The 23,242-nt window shown below is 52.8% G+C and overlaps 1 protein-coding gene across 2 annotated transcripts in view; it reads left to right on the top strand.

Annotated features, from left to right (window-relative positions):
* The window catches only part of MTHFSD (methenyltetrahydrofolate synthetase domain containing), a 31,244-nt gene extending 9,236 nt beyond the window's left edge, over window positions 1-22,008 (top strand). Inside the window, exons 2-8 of one of the 2 annotated variants that reach the window (XM_036924185.2) lie at window positions 2,430-2,533; window positions 3,666-3,779; window positions 6,110-6,223; window positions 11,499-11,589; window positions 13,828-13,940; window positions 14,183-14,308; window positions 21,219-22,008. In XM_036924185.2, coding sequence (XP_036780080.2) covers window positions 2,430-2,533; window positions 3,666-3,779; window positions 6,110-6,223; window positions 11,499-11,589; window positions 13,828-13,940; window positions 14,183-14,308; window positions 21,219-21,707 — 1,151 coding nt within the window. In that variant the 3' untranslated portion in view covers window positions 21,708-22,008. Of the gene's footprint in view, window positions 1-2,429; window positions 2,534-3,665; window positions 3,780-3,811; window positions 3,926-6,109; window positions 6,224-11,498; window positions 11,590-13,827; window positions 13,941-14,182; window positions 14,309-21,218 lie in introns of both variants that reach the window. The other variant, XM_036924184.2, reaches the window with a different exon arrangement.
* Window positions 22,009-23,242: the final 1,234 nt, after the last annotated feature.

Raw genomic sequence — 23,242 nt, 5'->3', positions numbered from 1 at the left:
TAAAACTTTGGTGGAGACCTTCAAATTTCGCTCTTTGAGAACTGCCTGTAATGCTGAGACTAACGATGGTGCGTTTCCCATGGTGCCTCTTTATTTACAGAGAACCATCAGCCACCACCCTTAAAAGCGCGTCTCTGGAACTTACCTCTCCGGGCTATCTCTGCAGTTCTGAATCCTCTCCAGATGTCTGAAGGGTCCTTCCGGTGCCGGTGATGTTCTGGTTCCCGGGTTTCGGCACCACTTGTCGCGCGCCCCGTCCTCGCCGGCAAGAACAGCACGCAACAACAGCAGGATTCTTCTGCAGAAAGCTTTAATCTTCAGCTCTTTTGTGATACAATCATCAAGGGAAGGACCCAAAGGGAAAGACTGGGCTAGCTATATAGCTCTCATGCTCCAAGCTGATTGCGCGCTGTCTGTGATGCTTCATTAGCATAGCTGCTACGATACGCCAATTGGCTAGTAGGTGAAGGTCTAATTAGCATGTGGTATGCGGCCAGGAAGTGGCGGGAATATCCAGAAGTAGTCTTTGTTTTACCTACAACTTTTTCTCAAGCTGGGCGCCATTTTTGGGTGCGGCAGGTATGGCTACCAACAGCTGTCAAGGGCAATGTCTGCAGACTGTGCCAAGGAGATCCGGGTTTAGCCTGAGGGATAAGCAGTGGAAACCTCTAGTGGTGGCCCTTAGAACTACGTGAAGAGGGTTAACAAATGACATAAGATGGGTAAGGTGGAGGTGTGGAAGCAGACAGCAGTAACAAAAGGCGGAAACCACCCGTTGCCCATAACTAGTGGACCTTGTGAATAGATTCTGACCTATCCCTGGAGAGGAATGCTATGCAACTGCCAAAAAAAGGATGAGGGTGCTTTTATAACACAGGGACCAATCAAGATGATAGGTACAAATAATGGTGCAGAGCAGTGTGTGCGCTCTACCTTCGCGAGAGCTCGAGTGGACAAGGGAAGGGGCTCCTGTTTAGCCTGGGACATCTGGGAAGATTCCCCAGAAGACGCAGGTGCCCCGACAGCCTCGGGAGGGACCTGGTTTACCTGCGGACAGCAAGGCGTGTGGCTTCGTTATATACCCTTGTATGTGTTAAAAAGCCATTTACAAAAAATTAAGTTTTTAGAATGTAATTGATCCACATGATTCAGAGCCACACAATTTAGGAGTGTTTACAGTGAGAAGCCAGCCGCGGGCCCCATCCCACCGCTGATGCAGGTGGTTCCCGACTCCCTCTGGCCGTGGCCTGGTGTCGCTTTGGAGCAGACTGCGCTCAAAGGGAGACCTCGGAAGAGAAACCTGCCCCTCCTTGCTGCCCAAGGGGTGAGAGGTGCCCGGCCGCACACATGGGGCGCAGAACCTCACGCCAGCAGTCTCGTTGTGTTTGGTTATGGTGAACACCACGTCATCTCTGAAAAAAATAGCTGACTTTCTGCTGCAGCTTCAGAGGTGCATGTTCCCCAAGCGCCAGGCGGGCGTAGCCCTGGGGGGCTTTGGGGGAGCAGCAGTCTTTCTCGGGAGTCACGTTTTGGCCCTGGATCTACTCCCAGGTCGGTGGGGAGAGTGTATCGGTGAGTGAGAGGACCCCCAGTGAAGTTCCTTGCCCCCAGTGTACACCCGGTGTACACCCCAGTTCACAGCCCTGTACCATACTTAGGAAAACAAACCAAGTGGTAGATTTCAAAGTGACTTGAAACATACTCTGTACAAGGATATCCTTTTGGACTGAGCAAAACAAAAGTTCAGTGAATGTTTTGAGCTGTGTCTACATGAATGTGCTGGGATATGTTTTTCTACCTAACTGGCAATGGCTTTTTATATTTCCCCACTCCAAGAGGAGCCCCTGGCTAATGAAAATTTTCTTAGGGTTGCCCCAACCAGGTAGTTGAAGAATGTCTGTTGCCTAAAAATGCATTTCCAAAGCTGGATGTAGAATACAATTCCCACACTAGTAACAGGATTGTGGTTGGTAATCCAGAATAATGGCTGCCTTACACATGTGTGACTCAGGCTAAAGGCCAGCTTTCTGCATTTGCAGCAGGAATGAATGGCCAGCTCTGACAAGACTGAATAAACTGAGTGTTCAGTTGCAGTGTTTTGACTGATCAGGACATGGCTCTCTCCGCGAGGACTCCAGAAAGGCTTAGTTTCATGCTGTCGGTAGCATTGTGTTCTCTGACCGCTCGCTACACATTAGTAGAACGAGGTTGAACACTGGGTAGTGCTGATTTACCCTTTCTGGACTTCATCGGTTTGTTGTGAGTGTAACACCACTAACCCTGATATTTCAATGTAGAGGCCAGGAGCCCCAGGTACTGGTCTGGGGCGGCGCTGCGCATGCAGCTGAAGCAGGCCTGCGCGGGGGCTGGGCCTGTGCGCACTGTGGGCTTCCTTTCTGCTGTATTAATCAAACACGTTGTTGCGACAGGTGTTTCGAAGCAGGACATTCGTGAACAGATCTGGAACTGCATGGAGTCGCAGAATTTAGCTGATTTTCCGCGGCCTGTTCACCATAGGATTCCCAACTTCAAGGTACGGACGCCTTCCTAGAGCACTCGGAGAAAATGAGGATACTCCCAAATGAACAGCCCCGGGGAGGCGGGTACACCTGCTCCCCTAGGTCCGAGTTGGCGGAGCAGTGAGCCGGGTGTGCCGTGCAGCCACCTGCCAGGGCGGTCCCACTGTGGCACTCAGCCCTCGCTCACCAGCGCCTCCCGCCTTGTCGTGGGGGGAGGGCGGGGACGCGTGGCCTGCCGCAGGGGGGGCGGGACGCGTGTTTGCCGCCTGACCAGGAGGGAAGCGCTCATCCCGTGGGGCGCATGTTGCGGTCCTGCCTTTTCCCCCAAAGGGGACGTGCTCTGACAGGGGCGCCCGCCCCCAGCACCTTTACACAGAGGCCTTGCGGGTCTTCGTTGACTTCGGGCCTCAGTTTCCCGACCGTTCAGAATAGAAGGCAAAGATGTCTGTTTATGATAGTAGGAATAGAAGAAAGTTTGCCTGAAAGAGCCGACAGACATGGCTTATAATCTGCGGCCTCCATGTTTTCCACAAGAAAAAGACAGCGCTCCTTGAAAATAATTGCTCTGCCAGGCCCCAGGGACGTGGCCCGTCTGCCTGCTGTCCCCCCACTCTGGCTGGGCTTTGCCCACGCCCGGCGTCTCGGCAGCAGGCTCCGGCTCTCTTCTGGTCCTCGGCTGAGCTGCTTCCTGTCCCATCGAAAGACGTCCCTTTGTGTGGCTTCTGTTACTCCTTTGTCCTGGGCTCTGCATTCGGGCTTCCCAGGGGAAGAGGGCTGCCCAGAATCAGTGAGAACACCCCCACGTGGAGCCGCCTGGGAGAGGGCTGGGCTTCGGGGCAGTGGACGGGTGCTCTTCCCAGGTCTAGGTGGGGGCACAGGCGCGCCCGTTTCATTTTGAAAATTGAGAGAACGCACATAGATCTGTACACTTTTTGGAGTGTGTGTGTTATTCGGTAAGAGACAAATTAGGGTGAGCTGGCTTTCTCAGCCCCTTTCCACCCTGACTGCTTTCTCAGACGCTTCTTTGGGTGGCTTCTGGCGCTTGTCTCAGGCTTAGCCCCCTCCCTCCCTGTTGGATAAGATGCTGGAACAGAGGGCCTGGGGCTGCATTGGTCCCTTAGTAACGTGCAGTTGCATTAAAAACAGGGTGCTTCTCGTGCCGCCGAGCGTTTCCCGTGTCTGCAGGAGTTCCAAGTAGCCAGAACCATTAAAGTCAATCCCGATGCGCCCCAGAAAAATGCTCGCTTCTTCGTCCTTGACGTAAGTGCAACCCTGTCTGTTTGCCTAACTAGGGCTCTTACCTGGCTTGCCAAAACATCAAAGACCTAGAAGTTTTTGCCAGAACGCAGGAAGTCAAAGTGGACCCTGATAAACCACTGGAAGGCGTCCGGCTGCTGGCGCTGCAGGTAATCCTGTTTCCCTGAGCCGGAGCTCTGGCCCCTGATGGGAGCACATTCCTGCCTGACTGGGCTGTGTGTGCATCCTGTATGGGGGGCGTGGAGCTTCTGATCCCTCCAACCTAGAACATCCCTGCCGAGTGGTTTTCTCCAGGAGCTTCGGGTGTCTGTCAGTTGTTCGCTAGCCAGAGTCCTGAATGTTTCTAAATTCAAAGCTAAAGGATATTTGAAATGATGACTCAGTTCTGATGTGCTTCCTCAGGGGAGAAAGATTACATTATATATGTCCATTCCCCTGCGCTACATTTATAATATTAGAATTCTTTGAAACTTGGTAACCCACAAGGAGGAAATCTGATAGAGTCCCCAAAACATGAATCAGAACAGCACTTCTTGTCTTAAATCTATAGGCCTCTTTTCAAGGAAGGCAAATTCCCCCAGGGTTGCTTTAAATTAATTTATTGTAATTTAATTTAGTATGTATAAACGTACAATTTGGTAAGAAATATTAATGCTCATAGTTCTTGTGCAGTCATAAAACCAAAATAAACATATAAATGCAACAGTATGAAAGAAATGACGTTCAAATAACAGCACCACTTTAACATAATGGCTGATGTTCTGCTGAAACAAGGCATTGCCGGTGCTGGGGACACGGCATTGAAGGTGGCGGTGCACATGGGACAGTGGAGTGCTCACTGGTACTTCACATCCGGGGGAGTCATCAGCCAAGCCCTGAGAGCCTGCTGTGTTCCGGGCTCTGTGCCGGGCACAGGCATGCGGTGCTGAAGAGAGACACAAACGCCTGTTGGCCCCTGTGCTCTGCGGCTCTAGGCTCCTCAGTGGTTTCTGGCAACTTCAGTGGGTCAGGAGTCACCTGGGAAGCAGGGAAGCCTGCAGGCTCCTCAGCCCCACTGAGCGCAGGCAGGAATGGTGGCACATGGCTGTGGGCACAGCGGGGCACATCTGGGCACAGCGGCCTACAGCCTCCCAGGCTAGACTCTAGGGTCTCTGCTTTCCATACACTCCTGAGGGTGCTTTGAGAACTTCCGGCCCGGGCAGCATTTGCCAGCTGGGCCGCATGTTAGCACCGCCCCCCCACCCTGCCCAGGGAGCTCTGAAGACTCTCTTCCAGTGTCAGCTTTGGGTCAGAGGCCCAGAGGTCTGGACCTTGGTAAGGAAAGTTCTCCAGGTGCTTCTGAAGGACAACTAGGGTTGAGGACCACCTAGCAAAGGGATGAGCAGCTTCCAGAAAAGGGAGTAACTGGGATCTAGGGACTGCAAATGAAATGAACCCAAACCTCTTTGACACTCAGAAGGAAGGGAGCACATGGTCATTGCTTGTGTTGAAATACTCTTATCTTGGGATTAAAAAAAACTATGTTTAAGTAAGCCAGCCTGTGATTTTATAGGTATTTTATGGATCTCAGGCTGTCATCTCTTACTCAAAATCTAAAGTATATTATTTTTTTATCCAAAAGTCATAAATGTTATGGTTGCCTCATGGCCTACTCCTGCATAATTTCCAGAGATGCCCTTGGACAGTGTTCTGAAACTTTCCTGTGCATCAGACTCACCTGGTGGGTTAAAGCAGGTTGCCGTGCCCTGTGCCCAGGGCCTGGTCATTTCTAATAGTGCCCAGGGGCTTCTGGTGCTGCTGGCTGGGGCCCCCGCTTTGAGAAGCCCTTAGGGGCTCACAGGAAGGCATTTTGAGGGCTAAAGTATTGGTTATAACGAGTACTGATCTGTTAGACTGCAAACTAGATTAAGTGCCTGGTGGAATGTCGTTTGTATGCAGCTGTGTGACGCCCGTGCAGATTAAAGCATTTTCCTGACTGTGCAGTCTGTAATGCTGAGAACAGAGGGTGCTGGAGCATTCTGGTTGGAATTCTTGCAAGAACAGATCTTCGTGTGGATTGGCACAGTTGTTTTTTTTACCTGTATCCATGTTGAATGGCAAGTCAGGTAGAATATTTGAGTTTTACCCTAAGGCTGGGTAGAGTAGTGTACCTACCCAGTAAAAGTAAAATTGATCCCCACATACTGTTGGGTTTGCAAACAGGTCATTTCCTTGGCACACACCAAAAAATGCAGATAACAGCAACTTGCTTCCCTTCCTGAAATGTCAAAAGCATACACAAGGAAGTTCCTATGTTTAATTTTGTAACTTTCTGATTGTCTTTCTTTTAAAAGAGCAAAAAAACGTTGTTGGTTCCAACACCACGACTGAGAACGGGGCTATTTAACAAGATCACGCCGCCCCCTGGGGCCACCAAAGACATCTTGAGAAAATGTGCCACCTCCCAGGTAAGTGGGGCAGGCAGCATCTCCTGTCCCCGCAGGGAAAGAGCTGTTCTCAGCTGGGACCTCAGGTGAGTAAGAAGAATGTGTCATACCCGCAGTTGAAATTTACTTTTAACAAAGCCAAATGTATGGAGATGTTAAGTATTCAGCAATCTTGTCATTAGTGGGCCAAGTAGGAAAACTGGGAAAACACGTATTCTATTTGTGAAACTTGATTTGTTTTCTACCAACTTGGCAAATTGTTAATTCCCTGTTAAAAAAAAAGGGGGGAGGGGGAAACAAGTTACATGGTTCTCTGGCGCCTCCTAGTGTGGACATGTGCTGTCCAGCACCCTACAGCGTTTTCTCACACGCCACCAGAGCAACTGGGGACACAGGTTGGAACTTCCAAAGTATGTTCAGTTGGAAATTGCCTTATTGGTTCTAAAATAACAATGTTTTAGTAACTTAGTAACAGGATTCTCTTGACTGCTTCACGAGGTATAGAACCAAAGTGTGTAAGTACTCCATCAGGGTGCCTTATAATGGGATTTGTCTTGTATTTTACAGATTAAGAAATAAAATTTGGTGACTTTTTCAGAGTCCTAGAGACTCAAATAAGAATAAGAATAAGAAATAGGGCATCAATATACTCCTATTTGAAAGGGATTTTTTTCCACTCAAGTCTAATACATAAAAATTGAATGCGTTATTGTCATTTATTGATAACCTGACCTGTTCCAAAAATAGAATGTGATATGGCTTATAAAGTATATGTATAATAAAGTAAAATAATACAATATGTATAGGAAAAAGAGCAAAGGGAGAGTAAAGGCAGAAAAATGAGAGATAGTTATGGTTCTGGTCAGTGTTCAAACATGCAAACCATGTGATCCTCTGCAGCTGGCAGATGCAGACCCAGATGTGAGCCCACTTTTCCTAGAGCCAGCAGGGCACGTCAACAGCTAACAGCTGTCAGTCATAGGTTCCAGACAGCAAGATCGTCCTTTCACTGGGGTTGGGGTCCAGGGCACATGTGTCCGAGGGGTCATCATGGGGTCATGTGGTGCTGCTGTGGCGAGCTATCAGCCTCCACGGTGTCCTGCCCCCTCTGAAAGGTGACCGTCACCCCACTCATTGCCAGAGCTCCCCGTGAAGCAGGCACTGGCAGCCCCTTGTGCGCATTCCTGAAGTACGGTGGGCCCAGAGTGAGGCCAGACCAGCGCCCGCGACCGGACTTCCATCAGGATTCAGTGGCAGAGTTTGGCCTTTTTTATTTTTATTTTATTTTTATTTGTTTATTAGTTTTTTTTTTGAGAGGGCATCTCTCATATTTATTGATCAAATGGTTGTTAACAGTTAACAACAATAAAATTCTGTACAGGGGACTCAATGCACAGTCATTAATCCACCCCAAGCCTAATTCTCAACAGTCTCCAATCTTCTGAAGCACAACGAACAAGTTCTTACATGGTGAACAAATTCTTACATAGTAAGTTCTTACATGGTGAACAGTACAAGGGCAGTCATCACAGAAACTTTCGGTTTTGATCACGCATTATGAGCTACAAAACAATCAGGTCAGATATGAATATTTGTTTGATTTTTATACTTGATTTATATGTGAATCCCACATTTCTCCCTTATTATTATTATTATTATTATTTTTAATAAAATGCTGAAGTGGTAGGTAGATGCAAGATAAAGGTAGAAAACATAGTTTAGTGCCGTAAGAGGGCAAATGTAGATGATCAGGTGTGTGCCTGTAGACTATGTGTTAATCCAAGCAAGACAAGGGCAATAAAACATCCACATATGCAGAAGATTTCTCTCAAAACAGGGGGGGAGAGGTTCTAAGCCTCACCTCTGTTGATCCCCAATTTCTCACCTGATGGCCCCCCTGCGACTGTGCCTGTCTTAGGTTGTTCCTCCCTTGAGGAATCTTACCCGTCTCTGGCTAACCAGTCATCTTCCGGGGCCATACAGGGAAATGTAAAGTTGGTAAGTGAGAGAGAAGCCTTACTATTTGAAAAGGTTAGCTTTTTACTTCTTTGCATATTTATGCCCTGTGGCTTCTATGCCCAGCATTTGTCTTGAGGTATCTTTACCACTTGGAAGAATTATGATATTTGGTAAATTTGATATGAGGCACGAATTCTATTTAAGGGTTGTAATTAGGAAGGAAGAAGAAAAGCTATAGAAGTAGCAGGCGGCAGAAAACATGGGAAGATTGATTATTTCTTTGACATATCTTCTTGTAGAGTAACTTCAGCATGTATAGGTTTTAAGCTACTACTTAAATTGCGCACACACATTAACATAATAGGAGTATAGTTACATAACCAAAGCATACCTGTAATTACCAGCCATCTCCAGTGAAACCAAGAAAACCAGTTAGGCACCCTAAGCATTTGTGAAAACTTATCTATGATATGATGGATATTGTCTAACTGAATTTGAATAGTTTGAGAAAAATCAGACAATTTAAAACAACACATTCCTGGGGACTGTTCACATCCCATATGTTCTTTTAACAGTAGATAGTCTGTAGTCTCAAGATTTTGGAGCACTACAAATTGTACTTCTCCTAATTCTTGGTTGAGTTCCAACAGTATAGATCCAGTCAAATTTGTTATTTTACTGTATGCACAGGCCAGCTTAGATATCTCCTTCCTCATTCCCATGGCAGGTCCAGGAACTGGTGGGATGAATGCAGCTACAACTGCAACAGCGTCAGGATCTTTGTTGACATTTTTTGATGATCATCTTCTGGAATGACTCTTCCAGAGTATGTTGATATTGGAACTTCTTCTTCATATGGTATCTTATTTCGTTTTCTGGGTAACCAAATTGGGCTTTGATCCTCTGTATAAACACAAACAGACCCTTTGCCCACACTTTGATATGCCCTTTATACCATTGTGAAGAACTTATTGGAGGTCACCACACAGGAACAGGAACTGTTAGTCCATTCTTGGGTTCTGTGATTCTGCTGCTGTTTTCTTCTTTTAGTTTTTCCTTTGTTCTTATACTCCACAGATGAGTGAAATCATTTGGTATTTCTCTTTCTCCGCTTGGCTTATTTCACTGAGCATAATACCCTCTAGCTCCATCCATGTTGCTGCAAATGGTAGGATTTGTTTTCTTCTTATGACTGCGTAATATTCCATTGTGTATATGTACCACATCTTCTTTATCCAATCATCTACTGGACACTTAGGTTGCTTCCAATTCTTGGCTATTGTAAATAGTGCTGCGATAACCATAGGGGTGCACTGATCTTTCTCATACTTGATTGCTGCATTCTTAGAGTAAATTCCTAGGAGTGCAATTCCTGGGTCAAATGGTAGGTCTGTTTTGAGCATTTTGATGTACCTCCATACTGCTTTCCACAATAGTTGAACTAATTTACATTCCCACCAGCAGTGTAGGAGGGTTCCCCTTTCTCCACAGCCTCGCCAACATTTGTTGTTGTTTGTCTTTTGGATGGCAGCCATCCTTACTGGTGTGAGGTGATACCTCATTGTAGTTTTAATTTGCATTTCTCTGATAATTAGCGATGTGGAACATCTTTTCATGTGTCTGTTTGCCATCTGTATTTCTTTTTTGGAGAACTGTCTGTTCAGTTCCTCTGCCCGTTTTTTAAGTGGATTGTTTGTTTTTTGTTTGTTGAGGCGTGTGAGCTCTTTATATATTCTGGACGTCAAGCCTTTATCAGATGTGTCATTTTCAAATGTATTCTCCCATACTGTAGGGTTCCTTTCTGTTCTATTGATGGTGTCTTTTGCTGTACAGAAGCTTTTCAGTTTAATATAGTCCCACTTGTTCATTTTTGCTGTTGTTTTCCTTGGAGTTTGGCCTTTTTTATAACATGAGATACTGGATTGAAACCAGAGATTCAAAGCCATGAACCTCCAAAAGATTTTGCTTTTCTTTGCGGCAGGAGAAATGGTAGAGTGGAGGGAGACTCCAGGCTGCACCTGTGTGCAGATGCAGATTTCAGTGATTTCAGTGAGCCAGTTACTTAGGTGGCCAGCTCTGTGGCAGAGGGGATGCCATCCTGCAGGCCTGCTCTGGGAGTGGCTGGTGTGGCCTTTCTCTTTGCAGACGAGGCTCTGGGTCTGCCCCTCTCCGCTCTGTCACCTCTGCCTGTGGTTGGTGTAGATGTGTCCTGGTGACCACTTCTGGGCAGGCAAAAGGGTTTGTTAACTGCATCATAAGGCCTTCTGCCCATCTGGTGACTGTTTTTTTTGAATCGAGCATGCTTTGGAGCATCGGGGACCCCAGTTGCTCTGGGTGGCCCAGGCAGGGGGCTGGCCAAGTGAGGAAAGAGGCAGTCTGACAGGCAGAATTGTACCCAGGCGTCTGCCCACCAGGGCCGCGAGGCACTGAGCCCATTATAATGCGAGCCGTGGACACAAGATGCCTGCTTCCATGGTCACTGTGTGGCAAGGAAAGTGCTTTACTGCAGCAGGGTGCCCATGGGCCAGCGACTGAGGTTTGACGGCTGGGAGGTGCCAGGCTGATCACACGTCCTGGTCCTGTAAGTGACTGGTCACACGCAGACAGGCCCAGTGCCACATCCAGGGATCTGGTCCTGCTGGTGCTGTTCCGTGCCGTGACCGAATCTAGCTCTCTCGATGACCTGTAGCCCTTGTTGTCTGAGAATCGTGGCCATGTCGGCCTCCCTGCCATTAAGGACCGGCCTCCATTAGTTCGTACAGGTGGGTGTACCTTTGGGGCGTTTGGTCAAATAAGTAAAATGTCAGAAGTGGGTGTTCTGATAATGGCCTCCAGTGTTTCATGTTGAATTAGTGTCACACATGTTTCCCAACCATGTCTTACCTGCTGCCTCTTCTCATTCTAACACCAGTCCCAGGAGGCAGGGGCTGGTGTCCCTGTCTCACAGATGAAGAAATGAGCTCAGAGGGTTTCGCCTGCTGAGGTCACAGGGCTTGGGTGGGATCCCAGTTCCATGTGACCCCTGCGCCTGTGTTCCAACCACCATGCTCTTCTGCCTTGTGGGAAAAAATTACTTGCTACGTATTATGAAATTAATGTCCTGTTCATTTGTGCTGTCATTTCCTTCTGGCATCTTTCCTGGGGAGGAAACTGTGGGACATTATCCTAAAATGGCTTCAGAGCCATGGTTTTCCTGAAACGCCACTCCCGCAGTGGGGCTGCGTGTGCGTCTGCCTCATCAGGACGGGACTCGGCCTCAGAGCGCTCCCACCCCTGGGTGAGGAGGTGGGCCGGCCGCTCGCTGGGGGCGGCTCTCAGGGCGCGCGTCTGTCTGCAGGGCGTGAGGGACTACAGCGTTCCCGTAGGCTTGGAGTCCCGGCTCCACGTGGACCTGCTCGTGGTGGGGTCTGTCGCCGTTTCTGAAAAAGGTAAGATCAAAGGCAGGAACTCTGGGGCGCGGCCTGCAGCTGGACCCCCTGCCGGCTCTGTTCATCCCGGAGATGCTGACGGTAAGTGACTCCGATTTTCTGCCTGCCCGCCCTCTGCAACCGCGGTGTCTGCCATTCATTTTGAAGAATCAGCTCACTTCCTCGTACTCCCCGTCCCGCTCAACCCCTTTATTTTCACTTTTCTTAACAGGAAAAAATAAAGCGAGGTAGCCTCTCTTCAGGTGATGAAAGGTTTTCCTTCCGTTCTTGAGTAACTGGAGCCGCAGTGTGTAGGACGGCAGTAAATAGCTGGTTCGGGGGGTCTCCAGTAAATGGGGGACGTCGGCTCTAGAGCTGGTCTTGCTAGGAAGCAGCAGCTTGCTGGACGACGTGGGTGCCCGAGCCTGCCTGGCGCTGTGCTGTGCTAGCCGGAGAGCGGGCTGGGGCCGCCGCGCCACCCAGGGCCCCTCCCCGCTCCGCGCTGCTCCCTGGCTCGGCTGGGGCTCTGGCAGCGGGCAGTGGCTCCAGGGCGTCATCCCTGCCCAGACCTGCGCTTGTGCTCGTGCTTCGGGCCGCCTGCTAGGAAAGCCCTGGCTTCCTTTCCTTCCAAGAAACTCATTCCCCAAACTCTCCCTTTGAAAGCTAATTAGCCAAAGCCAGGTTTTTCAAGAGAGCTTTCCAGGAAGTGTGAGAGATGCTGTGGGCCCAGAGCATTGTGTTTTACCTGTTGACCTTTACTGTCCTCACTGAAACTTGCCCGTCTTCCCCAGCTTTCGCTCTGAGCTACTATGTATTCTTTGCCCTCTGTGTATCCCCTTACAGAGGCTTCATCCGTCATCAGGGATGGGTGCACGCGAGCTGCGTTGCCTGGGCCTGGCACCAGCCCTTGGGCCCCAGTGAGGGGAGGAGCAGACATGCCAGCTCGGGGCAGGCGGTGGACCCACCTGAGTCGGGTCCGAGGAGCACCTGTGAGCCCGAGCAGGGCGCCGTCAGAAGTGCCCTCGGGGCAGCCCTTGCGTGCTGGGCGTGTTGGAGGCATGTGGCAGGAGAGGGCTTTGGGAGGAGGAGCAGGGTGTTCACGGCATGGCCCTTCGGTGCTTGGTGCTGGCCCTCCAGACCCGTGAGGCCAGGTGATGGGATTTGGGCCATGCTCTTGGCAATGGGAAATGAGCAAAAACTTCTTGTAAAAGATCATCAGTCTTCATTTTTAGCCCACGATGTGTGAAGAGAACAGGTGACCCACTGTGGGACTGCCCACCGTCATCCCCAATACTGTATGCCTCGTGCCTCTCCCATCCCTGATTAATAACTGGAAGTACCAAATTTTAATTTTTACCTGATAGTGAACAGTGTATCTTTTTTGCCTTTTGATTTGCACTTGAATGAGGGTGATCATTTCTGACGTTTGCTTTTATCTGCTTGCCTCCTCCTGTGGGCTGCCCTGTCCGTTGCTAGTTCTCTGTTAAATTGTCCTTCTTGCTGCTTTGTATGGTTGACGGCCTTCATTGTGGGGGTAGCATGATCGGGTCTGAATCTTAGGAAGATGCATGGACAGTGATGCTTACTTGCGTGATGATTCCGCTGAAGCAAGTCAGACAAAAGGGGAAGCCGCGGCCGGGTCACGGGCTCCCCCTGAACAGGGTCCGCGGGCTCACGCCAGGGGCCGCAGCGTCTCGTGTGCTGTCCCCCTGGCCCCTTGCCCCCCCCGCCGCTCCTCCTCCTGCCCCCGTGCGGTCTGCCTGCTGTGTCGCCATCCCTGAACCTGCAGAGTAGTGAGCTTGGACAGCTGCCACCGTCCCTCCTTCCACAGATGGAAAGACCACTGGGGGTGGAACTGGGGGACCATTCAGCGCTTCTTAGAAGACAAGGCTGTGCCATCTTACCTCACGTATCCTCTGTGGAGGTTTTATTTTCCCTCCAAGGGAAACAAATGAAAACAGTTTTGTTTTTAGTAGGAATCGGTTCTTAGTTTTTTAAAAACTACTCTTTCCTTACTTTTTAATGTGAGTCCTGCTCACACAAAGCTCAGTTTCCTCTTGTAACATGTTTAAAAGGTTTGCGGCTCGGTCCGCTGTGTGTCAGCACTACACATGTGCAGTGTTGCTGACTGTGGGCCTCCCTGTGGGAGGCCAGGGGGATAGGATCCGAGTTTCTCCTTAGACTGGGACCCCATGAAAGCATCACCCTGAGTGATTGCCCGGCCCCACAGAGACGGTGGTTCTCTTTATTGTTTCTTAGGCTGGAGAATTGGGAAGGGAGAAGGTTATGCTGATCTTGAATATGCCATGATGGTGTCGATGGGAGCGGTCAGCCAGGGGACGCCAGTGGTCACCATTGTCCATGACTGCCAGGTGCTTCCTGTGAACGGGGAGCAGAGCCACTGGCACACACCCCTCTGAGAGGGCGCAGGGGAGGGAGATGTGGGGAGAGGGGGAGGCAGACGAGTGCCTTCACCCCGCACGGTGTCGCGAGCAGGTTCGTTGAGTGGCATGGCAGGGAGGCTTCACCCCGGTGGGTTTGGGTCTGAGCGGTGCCAGGAGCGCGGCCGGAGCTGGGTCCCTGTCAGCCTCTTCACCCACTTCTGTCGGACCAGGTCGTCGACATCCCGGAAGCTCTCCTTGAGGATCACGACCTCACCGTGGACTATATCCTCACTCCAACGAGGGTCATCGCCACGGGGTGTGAGCGCCCAAAGCCAGCGGGAATCACGTGGTCCAAGGTGGGTCACCACGTGGCACCGAGGGCCAGTGCTGGCCTGTAATTTTTAAGTATCTCTTTACGTGTGTTGTCTGGCATGGCTGCAGGGCCCAGACCTGGCGTGGCTGCATGTCAGAACCACCACGAGCTTCTCAACAGTGCAGCTCCCGAATCCCAGCCTCCGGGCACGGGCTTGAGAATCAGCTTTGCAAACCTGTGGGATTCCGATAAGCAGCCACGTTCAGGTCCCCTGCTGTCCACCACCTCGCTGTAGACGGCACGGGGGACCAAGCCCTAGGAGGGCTCGGGCCTGGAGTCCCTGTCAGCCGGCGGGCTCCTGTCCCGAGCGTGTGCTCTGCCACCCCGGCTGCTCCGCTGGAGCGGGATCCCCGGGCAGGACTGAGGCGAGCAGCAGTCGCCCCCGGGGCCTTCAGAGGCTGATGCCGGAGCGGCTCTCCCTCCGCGGCTGGCAGTGGCTTGTCTGTCTGCGGTAGGAGTCCGACCCCAGGGGTCCTTGTAGGCAGCCGGAATTCCTGAGAAAACAGGGACAAGATGTAGTTCGTTTGGGGTGAACCTGTCGGCCAAGGCAGCACGTTTGTCCCCGTCTCCCGTTTTCTACGCCGGAACATCCAGCGTCAGAAGCAGCCCCCACTCCGAGGAGCACTGAGCCCTCTGGCAGCCCAGTGGGCCTTTCCCGGCCAAAGCCTCCGCTGCGTGGTGTCCGGGCCGCCCGGGGCCTGCGCCCACTCCGGGAGAGTCCCTGATGAGAGAGGAGGGCGTGTGTGACTGGGAGCGGCGGGTGGCTCCCCCGAGCGCACCCTGAGCTCCGGGGAGAAGGCGGTGGCACCTTGCATAAATGTTACAATGTCCCTTGGTGTCTTTTCCTATGAATTTGGGTTCGCTTCAGAGTTTTGGGTCCACGGTTTCTTCCTAAGTGAGGCTGACACACGGGTCACAGGAGCAGGGTGGCCTTGCTCAGAGCTGAGATCACAGGTGTGGGGGTCGCATGGGGTGGCTGGCCACAGAGATGTGCAGGACTCAGGGGGCCGCCTGCAGTGCACATTAGGAGCACCTGGGAGGCCTCTCCGGGCAGAGAGATGTTGTTCTGGGTAACAGCCATGGTTACATTCTGCAGATTTTAACAGGAAAACTATAAAAATAGCAATACGTCAGGCTGTCAGGCATGTTAAAAGAATGTAATCCTTCTTACACAAATCAAGACCAAACTGAGAGTTTCCTGAGACAGGTCCTTCTCTTTGCGTGCAGGCCTGGGACCCGTATAGCTTGTTGAGACCTCCCCTTCTCCCCGTCTTCCTGGAAGGTGCGGGTCATTGATGAGGCCTTGGAAGCATCTCACACTTGTAAAAGGCCATTTCTTGGTCTGGGGTCCTGCGTTCTCAGTTCTGCCGCCCACGGTCATCTCTACATGGGTCACATATCATGTATCAGAACGCGGCCCGTATCGTTGCTGTTTTGGCCACGCGACGGGTGCAGCCAGAGAGGATTGTCATTGGTGCTGGGAAAAAGCGCCTAAATTCTACTGAAGATTTGAGGAGGGGCTGGGGGGAGTTCAGTGCTGGGCAATGACAGTCCTTCAGACAGACTGTGTGGCACCCCTGGTGTATCCTTCCATGACAGCCTCCCCAGAGACTCAGTATCATCTGGGTGTCAGAATCCAAGAATGTGCTCTTGTCTGTTGCAATACCCAGAATCACAATTTTCTTCTCAAAACCACACACCCCCGGGATGAAGGTCATGAAATGTGTACAAAATGGGACACACTTTTTCACTTATTCTTTATACACAAAGGCTGGGCAGCATTCGATTCCCTGGCCTTTGTCCCAACTTCCAAGAAATGTGAGCCCTCCCCCAGCCTCTGGATCAGTCTGATGGGGACCCTGTTGTGTGACTGCAGCTGCTCTGAGGGGGGGCCTCCTTGCCCCGCCCTCTGGGACCACATGGGCCTCCCTACCCTGCAGGACAGACGGCTGGTGGTGCAGGGCCTGAGTGGGGAAGCAGTAATGGTGCCGCCTAGTCGCTCTGTCTGTGACCTTGACACACGCTCTCCAGGCACCCCCCGCTTGCTTATCCTGAGTGGGGTCCTGTCGGCAGTGTGTGGGAGCCTCAGGCATGAGCCTGCTGAGCCAGGGCCGCTGTCCCCTGCGTGGCTGTCACAGAGCGACGTGGTCATAACTGCGAGCAGTCTGGCAGAACCTTGCCACGGTCCGTGGCTTGCTGAGCGAGGCTGGTTCTTGCCCATGCCTCCCCATGGCTGCGTGCTGTCACGGTGCCCTCCACTGCCTCTCACTGAGGGAGATGGAGACATTCTCTTTTCCCTTCTACCTTCAGGAAGGTGCATCTGCTCTGGGCGCAGGGGGCCCTTCTGTCTCCTAGGTGGTCTCCTGGCCCAGTGACCTGGAGAACTAGGGAGACTTGGCCGCATCCTCACCAGGAGGGGCGGCCACCGCTCCACCTCCTCGTAAGCTCCCCTCCTGAGAACCCAGAGCTCCCCGGACGCCTGGTCTGCCAGGCTGGAGACGTGGCCATTGGGATGGGGGCATGGTCCTGCACCCCCAGGCAGTTCTTCCAGCTCAGGTGGCCTTTGGTTTCTGGGACAGTGATCTGGATGTCCCTGCCTGTACAAGACGATCTGCGACGGGCCGAGGGCCATCCACCCGGCCACCCTTGCTCCAGCCTGAGTGCCTGGAGGGCGGCCCCCCTGCACCCTAGTCAGCTCCCTGGGCCAGTGTCGTCCGGTGACTCACAGCAGAGCAGTAGGACGCTGTGCTCAGGAGCATGGCCTCCCGCCAGACCCAGGTGAGCACCTTGAAAGCAGCAGCAGGGCAGCCCTCTGCGGGCGAGGCTCGGGCCGGCCTGATGCAGCCCAGCTCACCCCGCACAGCCCGGTGTGGGGCCCCCGGCCGGACAGGCCCGGCAGGTTTTATTTTCTGCCGAGCAAGAATGGAGCTGAGGGAGGGAGGAAGACTCACTTTAAGAATACCCTGGAGACGTGGTCCAACAGCAGGCGTGTGTCAGCTCCAGAGAACAGCCTCCCTGGGCACCCAGGAGGCTGCCCCTGGCCACCAGTGCCGCAGATCAAAGGACCACCTCCCACGCTGCCCACGGTAGCTGCCCGAAAGGTATTGTCGCTGGTACAGGCAGAGGAGTGTGACACCAGTCACCTTACCTAGATGTCTGACTTTCCCAAGGCAGCTCATTTTCTCAGTTAAGGAAATGGGATTCTGCCAGGGTCATTCTGTGTTTAGCCTCAAAGAATCCAGTGATTCTGTAGCTTCACAGTTGGCCCATTTGGGAGGGTTGTGCTCAGGGTCGCAGCTTGCTGACTGACTTCTGGAGAATGGCAGGCTCAGGATTTGGGAGAAGGACCTTCTGTGAGCGCAGAGTCCGGGGACATGGAGGCTCGATTTCAGATCCCGTGCGGACATTTGTTCTGTGGAAGTAACAGCTAAATGTGAGCTGACACCTGCCTACAACCGGGCCAGTAAGTTAAGAGGGCTGATGGATGCTTTTATTTAAAAAGGGTTACTGTATCTGCCCCAGTAATCCACCTTCTAGGAATCTGTCCTCAAGAAATGTATAGCAACGCAGAGATCTGTGCGTGGCCACTCCCAGGGGAACCGTCTCCCTGACGCTGGGTGTGGCCACTGTCTGCTTGGCCTTTAGGACACACGGTAGGAGTGTGATGATAAAGGGGGACCCTGTGGAGCCTTTTCCTGTTGACATCTTTGATCCACTTCTGGCAGAAGGATGTCTTAAGTGAGCCGTGTTGCAGTTCGGAGGCAAGGCAGGTAGAGCGGGTGGCGGCTCCCAGGTCCGACCGACGTCTGTGGAGGCGACAGTCATCCTCGGCGTTCCCGCCCCCTCCCGCCCCTGCATGCTTCCTCTGTAGGATCGTCTCATCCCCGTTTGGAAGTATCTGAAAGCTTATCATCACTTATCAGTGAATGAATGGTAAGGGCTAGACTCATGCAAGAGAACGAGTAATTTTTGTGGAAATTGCTATTTCACATTCAAAGTATTTCCGGGGTTCCTCTTAGCCAGCAGCCGCCTGAACGTGTCCTCACATTCTAGGATGGGAGGGATTTTAGGGATCACTCCTCTCACTGTCCTTATTTTCTGGTCAAGTACAGTGAGAGCCAGAAAGAAGAGCAACTTTACCCCTGATTGTAAAACTGGTGAGTAGGCGAGGTAAGGTTAGAACCAGCCTCTTCTTTTTGGGTTGGCAGGGATGCCGTGGGAGAGTTCTGATTTGTATTGGACTTAGCATAGGTATTTCTAGGGGACGGGTTTTTAAATTTAATCTTTAATGAGAATAATGTATTTGTAAATGGCTGACGTCTGTATGCTTTAGTGAAGAGTGGTTGTAGCATATAAAAGAAAGTCAAATTTGCTTTATACTATTTTTTAATGGAGTGGTTAGTTACAGAAAGGCAGAGATATTTTTTTTATGTTTGGTTAACAAGCAAAATTCTTCATTTCACATGGCAGATTGACAGCACATAACGAACGTCCCTAACTGCCAGCCGGGGGACAGACTAGCGCTGTGGCGGGCCGTCCTGGGTGCGGAGCCCATCCCTCCCGGTTGGCGCACGGAGGCCTCTCTGTGAGCTGTGGGGCAGCCGAGACCCCACGCCGTTCCACAGAGGACAGAGACGGCGACAGCTGGGAGAGTGGCAGAAGCCACCTCGGAGTTAGGGAGATGCTTCCCTTTAGGGCTCGTGGCGAGCGTGGACGAGCGAGCTGGCATTAATTAGGCTTCATCATTCCTTAGCCTCAGAGACATCCTGCTCTGGAAGCGAGCTGTTCTGTGCAAAAGCAGAACATTTTCTGCATTTCCCTCTGTAAATTTTTGGTTCCTTTGTGCATGGCCGTGGGACGGTGCTATAGACTTTGTTAATTTGTAATGTGTGGTTAAAACGCTTTCATGATTCAAGTGACCACAGTTTGATGTGTGCCAGCTCGGGATACAGTGGCTCCCGTGACATGCACATGGTGTATTTTTGCTTCACAAGACATGTTTCACAATGCATTTCTGCCGCCTGAGTGTGGAGCCTGGCCCCGGGGGGTGGGTTTCCCAAGAACACTTCCTTCCGCCCTGTGGTCCCCCTGAGCAAACGCACGTGGGACTTAACGGCGCTTGGGGGTTGGCCACCTGCCGAGGCAGCTCCTCCTGGCACGAGTGCCACGTTCACCAGGTGTCAGAGTGGGGGCTGCATTTAGTTCTTCATATAAGTGCATAGTCACCTGTTTTCTTTGATTGTAATCACAGTTTTAAATTTGATCATCCTTCCTAAATGCTGGATCTAGTAATTTAAGAAATCCTTATGAATGTAGTTATGGCCAGTTTAAATCTGTTTTTAAAAACTCCAAGAGCACAGGAGAATCTGGCCTCTTCAAGAAGGCAGGCTGAGGGCGGGGCATGGGAGGGGCGGCGCGGGTGGGCCGCGGTCGTCTGCGGGGTTGTTGGGGACCCAGAGCACGTCTAGTCATCTTCAGACAAGTCGTTTCAGGAGACCGTGCAGAGGGTTACCCGGGAGGAGCTCCTTTTGGTTAGAAGGGGATCATCACGTCCTGTGGACGTCTCCGGGCAGAGACGGGACTCGTGTGTGTCAGAGACACCCGAGGGGGCAGGGCAGCCGCCGGGGGTCTGTGTGCCCCTCTGAGGGGCGGAGCAGGCGTGCGCCCACCCAGAAGCCGCTGGCGTGGCTGTGGAGTAGGGGGGCTGCCCCGTGGGGGAGGACTCGACCTGCATAAGGGCTTTGCCAGGCGGGGAGCTCTGTCCACGGGTGCTGGGAGGGAGGGCCTGGTGCAGATCAAGGATTGGGGCCTTTATGTTGGTGGGGGGGACACTCAGCTGTTCTCGGGCATTTGCGAGCGTTTGGCCCTCACACTGCCCACCCAGCCTGATCCTGGGCCTGTGTGCCTCAGGGCTCGCAGGTCCCTGAATAGCTTTCGGGAAGTTGCACACAAAACCATGGGGCAGCGGTTCTTGGGGAGAGCCCCCACGTCTCTCAAGGGTCTCTGCCACCCAGAGAGGGTAAGAGCCCTGCCCTGAGTCACATGCAATTCTGAATGTGACGACATTGGTACAAGTTGAGCCATTTATGTAGAATTGTTGTACCTGGCTCCTCCGTGTGCTGATACATATGCCATTACCCACTTTTGTGGGGAGCCACCGCCCTGAGCTGCGCTGTCCAGGCTCAGCCTGACTGAGGGGCAGCCCCCAGCCCGTCTGCCCCAGCAGGTGGGCGCGCCTCCCACAAGCCGTGGGGCGCCCCTGCAACCTGTTCAGCAAGCCTGGTGGCCAGTTCCGGGCAGGTGTTTTCAGAGGTGGTATTCTGTTCAGATCTGCCTTTTTCTGCATTTTCAGTAGCGCCTTGAAGGGTTTGCTCCGAGAAATGTCCTCCGTGGCGAGTGGAGGGGAGGGGAGACACCTGCGGCCCTCGCAGAGACCTCTTCCCACCCAAAGGCATAGGCCGGGGGGAGGGACTGGAGCGCGGAGCCCCCATTACCCTGCGGGGTCACCGGGGAGCTGCGGTTCGTGGCCTGCAACCCCCACTCCTGTGCCCTTCGCTACGCCCCTTGTGAACAGGAGGCTTCAGCTGTCTGCTTCCTGGCCTCTAGGAAGGTAGAGCTGCTCTCTGTGAGCTGCCGTGGCATGCTGGGCACACAGCCCCAAGGCTCCCAGGGGCCAGGTTGCACTTAAGCTGGTGGGGGGGAGGGGATGCAAAACTACCGATTAAGACAGTGGGGTCCCCCTCCCCAGAAGGTCAGACCACCGGTGCAGCCTGGCAGAGAGAGACTTACGTGAGTGCATGGCAGAGGGCCCTGGGGCATCGCTTTCTCCCTTGTGCCCAGGTTACGGGCTTCCTGATACCCCAGGACTAGCTGGGGCTGCTTTACTTTTTCAGATCAGCTCTGAGATGATGAGGAAGATTCCAATACTCAGAAGCCTTCGCTACCAAGAGAAGCGGGCTGGGAAAGATGTCACCCTTCAGGATGAGCGCCAGCACCTTCCGGAAGCGAGCAGCCAGCAGCCAGCTCCCCTGAGCACTGCCAGGAGACCCCAGGACCCACCCCAGCCAGGGTCAGGTCCCATGCAGCTGGGGCATGTGCCCCCTAACACTGTTTATGTCGGGAACCTTCCCCGAGATGCCCGAGTGAGGGAGCTGAAGAGAGCCCTCCGAGACCTGGGTGCAGCCCCCCGGCGGCTTACCTGGCAGGGGCCACAGCACGGGGCCTTGCTCCATTACCAGGACCCTGCCTCGGCCCAGCAGGCCATGTCCTGCTTGCAGGGCTTATGCCTGGGCACCAGCACCTTGAGGGTGGCACTGGCCAGGCAGCAGAGGGACGGCGACTCGACAGGCAGCCATGCTGGACCATCTCCCAGCTGTCTCTGACCTGTGACTGTCCCTCTCTGGGCCCCGTGGACTTCAGGCCCGCATGGCAGGACGCGGAGGAGCTGTTCTGCAGGAGCCGCGCTGAGTTCACACCGCTCCAGGAAGTCGCAGCCTTCAACTACTGCCTGATGGTCTGATGCGCAGGGAAATTAGCTGTCACACAGTCGCACTTCCTGTGTTCAGGTTCCTCCCGGCCCTTGAGCCTGTTGGATGTCATAGCCGTGCTGATTGCTCTGTACAGACAGCCGTTTACAGGGTTCAGGGACCGGGCGGGCAATAAATACGTGGAAGTAGATGATGACTGTGCTTTACTAGAGTCTGTGTTCTGGATGTGAGAGGAGCGCGGGGCTGAGAACGCGGGCAGAGGCTCCTGCCTGGGGCGGGCCAGTGCGGAGCAGGGCGGGGCAGACCAGCGTGCGCTCCAGGCCTGGCATCCTTGGCCCGGCGCTCCTGGGCGGAGGGTAGACGCTGCGTCTCCTGGGTGCAGACTCACGGCTCAGTCCAGTGTCGCAGGGGGAGCGCCCAGCTGCTGCGGACCCCGCGGGTCTCCTCTGCGCCTCCCCGCCTTCCCAGCTGCCGCCCCCTCAGGTGGGGGCCCTCTGCTGCCCACTCCGGTCCCTGTGCACGGCAGGAAGCCCTGCCTTGCAGGTGACACTGGCTTTGGGAAATGAGGGGTCCCAGCCCACTTCACGAAGCCCGCACACTCAGTTTGCCCAGCGACTTATGCTTCTGGGGTTTTCCTCCAGTTCTCTGTTCCTGTTAGGCTGGATTTTGGCTGAACTATGCTTTCTAAACAGAAGCGCATTTGCAACTGATCCTGGGCAAAAAGTCAAAATAAGCATGTAAGTGGAGATTCTATTTTTTTCAAATTTATATGCATTGGAAATTTTAATCTTTTTTGCCAGAGGGTCTTGAGAGCGTGTCTTAAGCACATTATTAGGCCTCAAGAGGCAGGCCGTGCGTGTACTTTGAAGGAAGTGTTCTCAGGACACTCAGTCTCCCTCTGAAAAAGCATTTTCTCATTGGTTTTGTAACGAAAATACTGTGCTGACTTCAGAAAGAAAATCTGTCCTCAGGCTTGCTTATTAAATGCAGACCCCTTTCCCAAGGTGTCATGAATAAAAGGGGGAGGTAGGAGCCCCTTCACACGGGCCGAGTCCCCCCGTAGGGCTCCTGGGCTCACGCCTCTCCTTCTGAGCTGCCTACCCTGCCCGCACGGCTGTCCCGCCTTGCCCGTCGGCGTCCAGCGCGCACGTCGGAGGCCCGTCCTGTAGGCAGCGTCTGATCCTCCGAACTCCCCGCTCCGTTTTCTGTCTTGTTTTTTCCAGAACACCTCCCGTACATGGCATGCCTGTTTAGTTTCTGTTGCCTGTTTTGCTGATTCGACGCCATTAGAATAGTGTTCCAGGAGAACAGGAGCGAGTCTGTGCCTCTCTGTTCACTCCCTGCGGCGCCCAAGCTGCGAGAACGTTGGTAAATGTGCTGCAACTCGGGATAAACGTGTAAGTGGGTCCACCGGGGCCAAGGCGGAGGTG

The sequence above is a fragment of the Manis pentadactyla genome, chromosome 15 (assembly GCF_030020395.1).
Source record: "Manis pentadactyla isolate mManPen7 chromosome 15, mManPen7.hap1, whole genome shotgun sequence".
Lineage (NCBI taxonomy): Eukaryota > Metazoa > Chordata > Mammalia > Pholidota > Manidae > Manis > Manis pentadactyla.
This window is presented reverse-complemented; position numbering and strand designations above follow the sequence as displayed.